At 35.5% G+C, this 13,490-nt stretch overlaps 1 protein-coding gene across 8 annotated transcripts in view; it reads right to left on the bottom strand.

Annotated features, from left to right (window-relative positions):
• POSTN (periostin) overlaps positions 1–1,895 on the bottom strand; it is a 35,908-nt gene extending 34,013 nt beyond the window's left edge. For 6 of the 8 annotated variants that reach the window (XM_003270289.3, XM_030818504.1, XM_003270288.3 and 3 more), the window contains exons 1-2: positions 1,659–1,813; positions 230–328 (exon numbers count right to left, since the gene is read on the bottom strand). In XM_003270289.3, coding sequence (XP_003270337.1) covers positions 230–328; positions 1,659–1,777 — 218 coding nt within the window. In that variant the 5' untranslated portion in view covers positions 1,778–1,813. Of the gene's footprint in view, positions 1–229; positions 329–1,658 lie in introns of all 8 variants that reach the window. The other 2 variants (XM_003270291.3, XM_003270293.3) reach the window with 1 other exon arrangement.
• Positions 1,896–13,490: the final 11,595 nt, after the last annotated feature.

The raw sequence follows: 13,490 nt of genomic DNA, 5'->3' as shown, positions 1-13,490 counted from the left end.
CTGGCCTCCACGTCACATGTATTCAGGAGGAAATCTGAGTTCTAATAGTAATATTGGAGATGCAGGGAGAACTTCTTTATTCAAGTATGTATTCCTTTGTTTTCTTTAAATAACTCCCACAATTTTGGTCAGTATTTTCAAGAAGAATGGTGTGTACACCCAGGGGAAGGCATATACATCATGATGTTGTTTTTGGAACTGACATGTTATGAAAAAAAAAGAGACTCACGTTTTCTGTCCACAGATGGACTTTTTATACCAGTTCCTACAAGTGCTGAAGTATTTCTTCTTGGTGCCCAAAATCTGTTGAAGGGCACAGACATTTGGGCTGGAGGATAGAGGGAAAGGGAAAAAGTTAATGTCCTAACAATGACTAGTTTTTCATGTCTAAAGATCAGATGATAGAAGAAAATGTTGAGATGTGGATTTGATATTCAAAGACAAGATTCTAGCCTTGCACAAATCTAATTATTGAGACAATCCTACTGAATTGTTGAAAAACCAAAAGTCTATAGGAGGTGGCGGGGGTGGGGGAGAGAAAAATTATTCATTTCTGAAAGTAAAATACAAGCGTTTCAAAAAGTTAAACAAATAGGAATATTCAAACAGTATTAACATAATTTTATTTCTATGTGCCCTATTACTTTTAATAGTAGATAATCTACTGACGCTTTTTAGACCAAACATGTGTTCATTTGGAGGATGGCCATAACTTGAGCGCTCTCTGGAACAATGAGAGGTCAGAGAGCAAAAGAGACAAGATTTATTATGTACACAGACACTACACTCTGTAATTTTCTAGGTAAGTAATCACAGAAGTAAATGAGTGCTCAAATTAACTTTGAAATAATATGGTTGCACAAAGGAGAATTTATCTTTTTGAATGGAAGTAACAGATTAGAACATCCTCTGTCACAATTTTAAGGTTCCCCTTTCCCTCTTAAAGGGATAGAGGTCTTATTTCACTATAAGTCAAAGAAGCTTGTGAACATTATGAAAATCCCTGTGAGGCATAGGAAGAAGTGCCAAGATCCACTTAAAAAATTATAAATGGTTGGATAAGTTACAAAATTATGTGTAATTTTAAAAATGCTTAGTTGTAATTGCATTCGTTCTATAAAATATAAATTACCTTTGCAAATTTTACAGAATTCAGAGTTTAAAAGTAATTTAAATGCTTCAAAGAATTCAGAGAACTAGTTAAATTACCCAGTATTTAACCTTCATATGTAATTTAAATAAAATTTTCTCTAACATCATGTGAGATATTTCAAAGCTGTTTACATACATATGATAGTTCCTAACAATAGATTTTTTAATTTTGAAAACTCAATTTCAGATTTTTGGAAGAAAATAAAAACATAAATAAATGGAATCATAAAAGAATGCTCAGCTAAATTGTGTTAATTAGATTAGAATTATATATAACATTTCAGAAAAAAGCAGTTATATTCAAGTTATTTAGAGAGTAATTAAGTGTTAAAGCTAAAAAATGCATAGATAAATCACAGAATACTCACATTTTCCTTTTTTCCTATTACTTTATAATAATTAGAAAAAAAACCCTGAGGCATATATGAGAAACTTTATGCATACTTGAACACATAACAAGCTAAGGAAAAAGAAAAACGGTTTATAAAACCAAACCACTCACTTACCCTTGTTCCCGACCCCTGATACGACTATGAGCCAAGATCTTGTCATAATGATTGTTGGCATTTACAGGGTTAACAACAAGCAGCAATAGCAGAGAAAACACGGGTAAGAAGGGAATCATATTGAGTCTCTCCGTTGCAGTTAGTTCCCGAAGAGAAGTGGCAGTGGACTTTGCAGAGCTCAGAATTTATATACATGTCAGAGTTGTGGGAGGGAACACTGCATCAACCTGAGAATCTGAACTCTTTCCAAGAAACATCAGCAACTTCAAATTGCCAGCTAAGATTTGTTTTGGTTAGTTATATTTAAGGAACAAATTGAGCTACTTTTCCTTTTCATTATAAAGAAGGTACTTATTTTTAATCATATGAACAATTGACTCACTGCATATTTATGTCTCAGTTTTATTCCTTTGTATCTTAGAGGGTTTTTAAGAAAAATTCTTTTGTTGAGTTTTAAGAGATATTCTGCAATCCTTTTCAGAGTAGAATGTATAATGTCTGTGTGCTCAAGACTATTGTTAGATCTTACTGCAGTTCACATCAGAACTGAAAGATTATCATTATTATTGTTTTTACCAGAAAACAAAGGTAGATGCAAGTCTGACAATCACAAGGGGGTAAAGGCTGTTGATTAAAAACAAACTCTGGATAGATTTAAAACTTGTGTAAGATATGAAATAAGAATTCTAACTTGCTGAAGAATCATGCAGGGGAGTCCACATTTTCCTTGCTATCGTACAAAAAGGAGAGCTACCTCTCATTTCCTTTCTTTTTCAAATATCAAGGAACATATAGAGTTAACATAAATCTACTCTGACAAATTTCTCTAAGGTTTGAAATGAAGCAGAAAGGAAAAGCATTTGTGCTTTATTGTTTTTCATGACACACTTTGTGTGGTGTTGAACACGTCTATGCAGAACATCTACTGATAACCACTGGTGAAAAGCAGCCAATATTGGAAGCAAGTGTTACGAATCTAAAGATAACTAGAATAATTAAATACATCTTAGGAAACAGGGAAATTGCCAAAATGATTCTTCGGATTTTATCAAGAGTAACTAAACCCTTTCAATGTTACACTATGCAATCTCTAGCCATAGGAATGTGCATTCTTACTACTCCACGCATATGTCAAATGTTCAGAAAACTTTGGGTAAAGGAAATCTGAATGTCAGAGGGAAACAATGAGCTGAAATGGTAACCACAATCAGCTTCCTTGAATAAACAAGCTGCACACCATCCTAAAGTATAATTCCAATCCATTTTGCTACAAGGTGCTCCCTCTGTAATGTCATATCCATGTTCTTTTCCCACCGGTGAAATAGAGAAATTTTGTCAGAATTCTCCTTGTTGTTCTATTGGAAGGGCCTTTAGGGGAACTGGATTGAACCAGAGAGGATTCTGAGTATCCTGAGTTATGCTTAAATTTGCTATGGGATATTAAAATGTTCTACAACTTGCTGCTTAGTTTATTAAGAAAGCACACAGTGAAACAACAAACGCTGAAATATGATTGAGAGGCCATTTCAGTATGAAAATCTTGGGATTAAGGTATAGAAAATGAAGGGGCAATTCAAAAGAAGAGCTGGAGAGGAGATAGCATAAAAGTTAAATTATATCCTGACCCTGGTCCTTTGTGGAAAGAAGAGTATTAGTCTATCATTTACATTTCTCTGAATGGAATCATTCTGACTTTATGAAGTCATATTTTGCTTTATATTATAGCTTTCTATTACTCTTATGTTATGCAAATGGCAGGTAGTCAGTAACTGCTTATTGATTAGGATGGATAAACTATAATATTATCAAATTAGCTATTACGACGTTCCTGGTTAAACGGATATATAAAAGTCTTCAACTCTAGACCAGTTAGACATTATAATATAGATTACACTGCTACTAATGCCACACTTTTCATCTTTAGACTGATGTAACTACTTACAGACCTTTCTGTAATGAAGCTGATATCTGCTCAAATCCAATAGGGTTTGACTGGAGGTGAAGGATGAGGTACTCAGAGAAAGAGATATAGACTTGCATAATAAGTATCAAGGGTAAAAAAATATATGTATTTAAATACAGTCCAGAATGATAACTGATAGACCTGATTGTGAATATAAGGAGTGAAGGAAGAATCAAAATTTCCTGCCACATTGCCTGCTTTCTTAACATTGCCTGGAATGAATTAAAATTTTATTGATTATTTTCAAGAACAATTTTAACCTAGTTGTTCCTTGCAATCAGTTTTATGTACTAGTATTAATGGCTTCCATTCATGGTGGCTCTTGCAGTTGTCTAAATTGACAAATAATTACAGGAGATGAGTAGTGAAGATGGAAATGCAGTCATATTTCAAAAGATTACTTCTCCCTTCTGACAAGCGACATAAATTTATTCTTTTTTGTGGAAAGCAAGATATATGCTGATACAATTAAAAGAGAGATCTTAAATCTTTTTTTCACACTTCAAATAATAGAGACCGTAAGTCTATCCATCCTGAGCATCATTTCTGGAACTTGTGTAAGTCCCATGAAAATCAACAAATAGCAACCCTCAGTATTTAAAGTTAGGATTAGTAATGACATCACGAAAGATCTTGAAAATGCGAGCCAGGTGTGCATACAAACTACCTGCAAATTTAGAGGTCGGGGAATATCCCAAGAGAAGGAAAAAATTAGGGTAAACATAAAAAGATTATAGCACTGGAACTTAAAAAGCTAAGGCCAGGCCAGAAGTGTGATATTATATACCTAATAGTGGGAGGAAGTCTCAGCAAGTTTTCGGTAAGATGAGGGAAGGAAACAGTTGTAAGAAAGATAATGGAAGAAAGAGCAGTCCAAGTTTTAGAGAAGATATTGAGAATCTTGCGAGGAACATAATTCTTCCCTTTCTGAGCACTTATCAAGGGTCAAATTTTCTCTCTCTCTTCCCTGCCCCCCACCGTCTCTCTTCACACAGGACCCTTATTCTTCTGCATCAGAAAAGGACACTGACCCTGGGGTTGTCCATGTAATTTTCCTAGGAGTTGGGAGGAAAATTGAAATGATGATAATTAAGTCTGACTTTCAGGGTTGCAAAATTTGACCCAGAAATATAAGTCATTCATGAAAACTAAATGGTTTACTATGTAACTGAAGAAAAATAATGTGACTGAAAGACAGGATCATTTGTTTCTAGCTGTTGGGATGCTAATTTATTGTCAGTTTGCAAATTATCTAGTGGATCTTTGTAACAAAGCTTGTAGCCTCTGGAGACTATGAAGTCATTGTAATATCATGCTCACTGTCGCCAGCATGTAACTAACCTTAAACTTGCCCTATACTGTCCAAGATTGGACATGGACTATGGATTCAACAAACCTGGATACTCAAGCCAAGTGCAGATTTTTTAAAAGCAAAAATTTCCTTGGTTTTGCATGATCCAGAGTAGCTATTTGTGCCAAATTATTTCTAAGCCCCTGCTTTTTAACATACAGTTTACAGGATCGTGAAAACGTTTCTTGAGTATCACTTTGCTTTCTTTCTGGCCTATTTGCAAACTACATGTAGTTTGCAACTTACTTGTAAAACATAATAAGGTCTTGAAGTTAGTGCCCCACTTTCCTGGGGGTAGCACTTCCGTGTCCAACTATCTTGTCTAGTGAGGTTCCCAGTCTTCCTGGACAGCTAGGTTAACAGCCCTATAAATTGAAGTTCTGGCAAAGACCCAGTGATCTTTGTTTGTTTTGAGCTAGCGAAAATGTTTTCTTAAAATGACCAGGTTAGGCTGAACTAAGCCTACAGTAGCAGGAATTCAAATTAAACAAAAGTTAGATTTCATGATTTTTTCCCTTTTTAAAATATGCATATAGCCCAAATAAAATTGAACATCAATGAACAACTTGAAGAGGCCAAAGAAGAAATATATAGGCTCAGATATTTGTGGCTGGACACATTGTATAGTCTAAAAGAACTGTAGGCACTCTCACGCCATCCTTTTGACATAATACCTCAATGGATTTCCTCTGTATATTCCATAAATCTTCACGTTCTGGCCAACATTTCTAAAATAATGAAATCATATTCAGAGAAAGAGATGATCAACTGCAGTACAAAGTAGACATGAAGTGATGTTTCTTTAATGTTAACTCATTTAGCAGCAAGACAAAAGGCTTTCTGAAATAAATGCGAGTCGTATGCCGTCTTCCCTGTATAACTTTAAGCTCTCACATCATTTAAAAGCCTATCAAGTGTCAGGTCCACTCTCATATTAAATAGTCAATCCTTGTAATGATTTGATCTTAATTGAACTGGGTACTTCTGCAATTTTAAAAATGGGTGCTTATTAACAGTATCTTTATTAGCTGTATTTACTTGTATTTCTCTGGAGACATCTAGTGGAGAAAGTATAGTATACAATGTTTCTAGAAGCACCGATATCATCTATTATATTTTGATTAAGTTAATAATCAATATAAAACGTATAAAAATCTTAGGCATTTTACCTGTGTTTCAAAATGCCAATCAACTGAAGATTAATGATGCTCTCTTACATAAAATATTCTACAGCTGATACATATTGGCCACAATAAGCGATGCCAAATCTGGATAAAAGTTGAAAAATCTAGCCCCGTTTTTTCATGTATGTGACCGAGACATGAATAGCTTCATTTTTTAAAATCTGGGTTTCTGAGGTTTTTTCTACACTGACATAAAAGAGTGACATGTGGTTAGAAATTATGACTGAATTTTTCTACTTCAAGCAAATGATTGGAAATAATCACTTCTGCAGTCTGATTTCATTCTTTGGTTCCCTCTCACATTTATATATCCCTTACTTCTGACCCCCTGATACTGTTGACATTATGCCTTGCATCTTCTCTCTCATTTGGTTCTGGATGATTTTGTTTGAGACGTAATTAAGACCCTACTCATCATCTGTCTCCTGCCCACAAATAGCTTTTAATATTCTTCCAGATTAGACTGTAAGATGAAGGGATGGATAATTGCTGCAATTAAAAGAACTCTGTAGCCGTCTATCTTTCGTAGTGCTAAAATTTCAACATCCCATCTGGAGCATTTGGTCTGCTGAAAGAATGGTCTAAATTATGGTAACTCCATAATTTGTAATCAACCATTTATCACTTTCCTTGGATCCTTTCCCTCTGAAATAGAAGTCCTCTCAGGTCCCATGCTTAGACCTGCGTTTCTCCACTCATATATCCTCTCTGCTGATTTGTCTGTGTCCAACACTGTCCTCAAAATCCCTTTGTCTATTTCCAGTGTTTGTAGTACACGGTCTATATATGCTTCCTCTCTACATCTGAAAAGCTTTTCAGATTTCTTCCCAGGAAAAGTGCCAACCAAAGTTGAGTTATTCCTCATTTTTCAATCATAATCTTCCAGCTATTCTCAGATACACTGAATATACTTTGATTGAAAATAACTTTTGTTGCTCCACTTCACTAGATAATGATATTATGTGATGAATTTCCTATTGCAGAAATTGAATATTGTTACAAAATTTCTTCTTCTTGTTATCCCCATATTTCTTCTTCATGTTCTCTCCATATATCATGAGGGTTTCTGCTTTCCTCTCTAAGAGGCATGCATCTGATGAAGGTTTTTGTTCACTTCTATTGTTCTATATGCAAAACAATCTTGGGATACTCTGTTAGTGCCGTGGGGAAATATGGAAAAGACCTGCTCTTCTTTTTATGCTAACAAATGTGCAACACTCTTTATATCTTTATTATTATTCCCAAGGACATATACTTGTAGAGAAAGTGGAATTAGATAAGTTAAAGTGGAATTATATGAGTTACAGGATTTCGGGCCATGTAGGACCTGAACAGGGGTTTGGATGTCATAGCTTCTCAGTACATATATATACTGTATAGCCAAGACAATCCTAAGAAAAAGAACAAAGCTGGAAGCATTATGCTCCCTGACTTCAAACTATACTACAAGTAATCAAAACAGCATGGTACTTGTACTAAAATGGACATGTAGACAAATGGAGCAGAACAGAGGCCTCAGAAGTAACAGCACACATCTACATCCATCTGATCTTTGGCAAACCTGACAAAAACAAGCAATGGGGAAAGGATTCCCTATTTAATAAATGGTGTTGGGAAAACTGGCTAGCCATACGCAGAAAACAGAAACTGGACGCTTCCTTACACCTTATACAAAAATTAACTCAAGGTGGATTAAAAATTTAAATGTCAGACCTAAAACCATAAAAGCCATGGAAGAAAACCTAGGCAATACCATTCAGACATAGGTATGGGCAAAGACTTCATGACTAAAACACCAAAAGCAATGGCAACAAAAGCCAAAATTGACAAATAGGATCTTATTAAACTAAAGAGCTTCTGCACAGCAAAAGAAACTATCATCAGAGTGAACAGGCAACCTACAGAATGGGAGAAAATTTTGCCATCTATCCGTCTGACAAAGGGCTAATATCTAGAATCTACAAGGAATTTAAACAAATTCACAAGAAAAAACAATCCCATCAAAAAGTGGGTGAAGGACATGAACAGACACTTTTCCAAAGAAGACACTTATGCAGCCAACAAACATATGAAAAAAACTCATCATCACTGGTCATTAGAGAAATGCAAATCAAAACCACAATAAGATACCATCTCACGCCAGCTAGAATGGCGATTGTTAAAATGTCAGGGAACAACAGGTCCTGGAGAGGGTGTGGAGACATAGGAACGCTTTTACACTGTCGGTGGGAGTGTAAATTAGTTCAACCAGTGTGGAAGACAGTGTGGCAATTCCTCAAGGATCTAGAACTAGAAATAGCATTTGACCCAGCCGTCCCATTACTGGGTATATACCCAAAGGATTATAAGTCATGCTGCTATAAAGACACATGCACACGTATGTTTACTGCGGCACTATTCACAATAGCAAAGACTTGGAACCAACCCAAATGCCCATCAATGTTAGACTGAATAAGGAAATGTGGCACATATACACACCATGGAATACTATCCAGCCATGAAAAGAAAGAGTTCATCTCTTTTGCAGGGACATGGATGAAGCTGGAAACCATCATTCTCAGCAAACTTACACAGGAACAGAAAACCAAACACCACATATTCTCATTCATAAGTGGGAGTTGAACGATAAGAACATATGGTCACAGGGAGGGGAATATCACACACCGGGGTCTGTCGGGAGGTAGGGGGCAAGGGGAGGGATAGCATTAGGAGAAATACCTAATATAGATGATGGGTCGATGGGTGCAGCAAACCACCATGGCACGTGTATACCTATGTAACAAACCTGCACGTTCTGCGCATTTATCCTAGAACTTAAACTGTAATAAGAAAAAGAAAAAAAAATTGTGTCCATTGGGAAATGGAGTTCAAACCCCAAGACTCCTGGTAGACCAGAAATGCTTACAGAGTCCTCTAACCTGTGGTTAAACTAGATCATGTATGTGAAAGTACTTTGAAATATGCCAACTGCTACACATCAAATAGTTGCCTTATTTATATTTTATTTTTAGAAAATCATCAGAAAATCACCCTGCTGATGGTGTTCCATCTTTCTGTATTTCTGGATTACATTTCCCTTTGGGATTTTGAGTTCAGTTAAACACAGGGTAAAATATCTATCCACCAAGGCAGGACATGCTTTGAGCTCTTACAGAAGAAAGGACTTTTAGTAATAAAGAAAATTTAGAAAATACTTTAGAAAATAATTTAGAAAAACTGGATGATTTTAGCATTTAGTAATATGAAGTATCATATTGCAGATTTAAATGTCTGACCTCTAGTGGTTGCAACTTCTTTTTGCAATTGTGAACTCAAAATATTGTGATTGATAGTGTTTAAGTTAATTGTCATTTAAACTATTTAAGAAAAGGGATAAGTAATATTTATAAACACCGCTTACCATTTGTGTGCTTTCCATTCCTTCTAGTAGATCCAAATTTCTTGGTATCATTTTGCTCAGCTTGAAGAATTTCCTTTTGCATTTCTTATAAAGAGAGTTTCTAATGACACATTTTCTCAGCTTTTACTATTTTTGTTTCATCTAATTTTTAGAAGAATATTTTCTATTCACAGAAAATTCTAGGTTGACTTTTTCTTGTTGGCAGTTATTATAAGTTTTTTTCTCTTATTTTCTGGCTTGCAATGTTTCTGATAAAAGTTGACTCTCATCATTTTCCTCTGAATACAATGTGTCTTTATTCCTATGGATTTTTTTCCATCTCTGGTTTGGGCAGTTTGTCTGTGGTGTGCTGAGATATGGATCTCTTCAGATTTATCTTGATTGGGACTTGTGGAGATTCTTGGAACTATTATATAAACTGATATCATGAAAATTACAAATATATTTCCCTGGCTTCCTTAGCTGAATAATCAGCTATCAATATCTGTCCTTTCAATTCCCCAGACGTGTTTTAAGACTTATTTATGAAGGAGGAGAGAGGTTTTAAGTAAATGTCCAAATGGAATAAATCTCATATCTTGTCAAAGTTGACAGAAGTGAGTATCACTATCAAAATTACAAAATTTGTATTGGTTTATGTCAAGTTAGGACTTTAAAAGTCACTAAGCAATACCTACTTTTCAGTCTTTGTAGGAATAATGATTGACCTCAAGAAACTGTTGTACAATAACACCAAAAATAACCGTGCCAACACTCAGAGTTATTTTTTGTTGAAGATGGAGTGGGCTGTGTGCAAAACTGTGTTTTAAACTACAAAGCGGAGAGAGGAAGGAAAATATAAAGTTACAGGATTAAGACACCTCTGTGGGGGGGAAAACCATGTAGAGGTACCTGCTCAAACTATTCAGAAAATGAACTCTGGGGAGATAATGGAACTTCTCTAAATTAAAATGAAAAAAGGACATATCTAAAATATTCGAAGGTATAAGGATGATATACAATAACTTTCCATATCTCAAACTCTTGGCCTCAAGTGATCCACCTGCCTTGGCCTCCTATAGTGCTGGGATTACAGGTGTGAGTCACTATACCTGGCCTTAAATTGAACTTTCAAAATTCCGTTTTAGTATTTTCTTTAGAAAGGTGCAAGATATTTTGTTGCTGCTTTTGTTTTTTGATTGTTTATATTTGGCTGCCAGAAGACACAGAGAGTTGCTACCGACAAAAGTAAAGAGTATCTTACAGAGTTTCAATTCTGCTGATGTGCCCTGAAAAAGCAACTATGGCTTTGTACCCTTATTACCATGTAAAAATGTATTGTCCAAAAAGGAGTTTTGGATTCTTTTGCATAGTGACTTCAAGGGTAAACCTTTACATAACCTCATTATGAGGTTGCATGAAATTATAGCTTAGGGTTTCTGCTTAAAGGCTTTGCACATCTTATCTATATGCTACTGGGGCTTAGAGAGAGAAAAGTAATCCTATGACTATGTCAAGATCAGTGTTGCTATTTCTGTTGGGGATCATGTTACCATAGTAATATATTCCCTGAGGCTTAGAAAAGACTTATTTTGCTGAAGTGCTATTTTTATTTTATTCAAAATGAAGTAGAGATAAAATCATAAAAACATTTTTCTGTTGCCCTTAGATTTAATGCCGATTTCAAGCAGAAGAATAAAAGGTAATCAATGCATATCTGTTTAGCAACTTTCTTTTACTATGTGCTGGCTTCTCAGGCCAGCATTATGATGTGAATGATGAGGAGAATGGAAATTAGTTTCTGCGATTATTTTATTTTCCCTTTTGATTTGTGGTTTTTCTGCAAAGGAGGAGGATCAACTCCACTCCTCAAAATTTGGAATGAATTTCAAGACCGATGATGCCACGCATATGTAAAGAAAGTCTAGAGATTTACCACTCTCTTAATAATGCCTTCTCTAGAGAGCGGGATGGGCTCCCAGGAAGGTTCAAATGTGGCTTGACAGATCAGGAGGAGAGGGACTGACTTAGGGTTTTATAGGAATTAGAGTCCTTGGTCCAGGTGAGGGGTCTTGCACAAGAGTGTGGGTTTGCTTGGTTTGAGCTTCCCACCAGTGCTGCAAAAGGGAGTGTGTGTGGGCTTTCCTAAGGGCTTGTCTAGATGTGAGGTGAGAGAGGAAAAGGAGTGGGGCCTGAAAGCTGTTAGAGGTCAGATATCGAAAATAGACCACTCACAATTTTTCAATAACACCTTTATTGTCAAAGCAGATTGTAAAGACGTCAGTGAAATTTTTGTATGCAAATATACATACAAATATGTATAGGTGTGTCTATGTGTACATGTGAATTCAGATATCAATAAAATAAAATGACAGTTTTTACTCGCTAAAGGTCCCATGCGTCGTTGGAATGGTTAGTGTGGAGCTGTCCCCCGATACTCTTCTCTAGCAATAGTGAAGACAGGTGAGGAATAACCTAATTTCGAGCAGCACGTCCTCCTTTCCTACTCTTTTTCCTGCCCCTCCTTCCTTTTTCTTGGTGGACTTTGTGGATTGGAGGTAATGATATTCCTGAGTTCATGGAACATTATCAGTATAGAAAAGTTAAGCCTCCTCCCTTGTTCTATTTCATTATTATTTTCTTTTTTCTGTAAAACTCACTGCAGAAGGCATTTCTCTTCTTCCTGTGGAAACTCAGTTGATTGTAAATACGTGTGTGTGGTAGAAAAAAATGTATTTTTTTGTGTGTGCATATTATGAGTTTACACAAATAATATTTTGCTATGGATAATGCATATTTTACTCAATATTACACATTAAAATTTATTCATGTAGCTACATGCAGATTGTTTAATACGTCAAACTGCTGCATAACATCCAAACGTACGCTTTTGGAACACTGTGGATATCCGATTCCTTAGTGATAGAGAGATGGCTAGAAATCTCTTCTGTAGCCTGTGCTCTTTCTATAATGTCCTGAGCTACCATTATGTCCCCAATCCTCCACTTGAAAGTAAACACATTTTTTTCTCCAAGGATCGTGTGTGTGTGTGTGTATGTGTGTGTGCATGCACTACATTCTAGCATCTTTCAACCTCTCTCTTGCCTATGTGGCATCTATAAGTCGAGTTTAGGTAAGACAACCACTAGCCCAGGTTTATTTATTATAGTTTTTTGTAGCTCAATGCACTGTGAAACACTTGATTTCATTTCATTCTCATAATTCATTAAGTCATGTACGGTGATTAACTACGTTTCATTGCTAAGGCAACTAAACTCTTGGTGAAAGTAAGTTACAGCAAACCTATGTGATGAATTGTGAAGTAAAACTAAACTCTTAGGACCTCTTACGGTGCATTAGCTTAGTCAAAATAAGTCCTTAGCAACCAAATTGTGACAAATTCAGCTCATGTTTTTATTATAGTCACTAGTGCTTAGTAGCACCCAGAAGGAGTTCTACAAAGAGAGTGAGTACAATAAATTATTGTAAATTCATTTTAAAACTCTCTGAACTTGACTTGGCTTAAATGCCCTGCCTATTATACCACTACATAGTCTCTACACATGGTTTAAATACAGCTAAAATGTGTTGTCCTACCACAGGATGACATCATGTTCTGAACAATCCCAATTAAATCTCATGTAGTATAATATGCCTATAGAGGATTCTCTAAAATATAGCATTTAATCATTAGTAGATGCCATTCGGTATGACAATTCCTCAAGGCTGGTGCTGTGATGTAACTTGTGATGCTGGCTTAGGAATCCAGAAGTTTAGATTTCTGTGTTGCTTTTATATCTAACTTGCTATGCAATCTTTTAAATATACTTTTACTTCACTGAACCTCATTTGAAATTAGACTGCTAGACTAGATTATTTTAAAGATTCCCTCCAACTTGAAATTCTATATTTATAATACACCATTAATTTAAATAAAATAACAACTCTCAAATAT

Source organism: Nomascus leucogenys, chromosome 9, assembly GCF_006542625.1.
Source record: "Nomascus leucogenys isolate Asia chromosome 9, Asia_NLE_v1, whole genome shotgun sequence".
In the NCBI taxonomy this organism is placed as follows: Eukaryota; Metazoa; Chordata; class Mammalia; order Primates; family Hylobatidae; genus Nomascus; species Nomascus leucogenys.
This window is presented reverse-complemented; position numbering and strand designations above follow the sequence as displayed.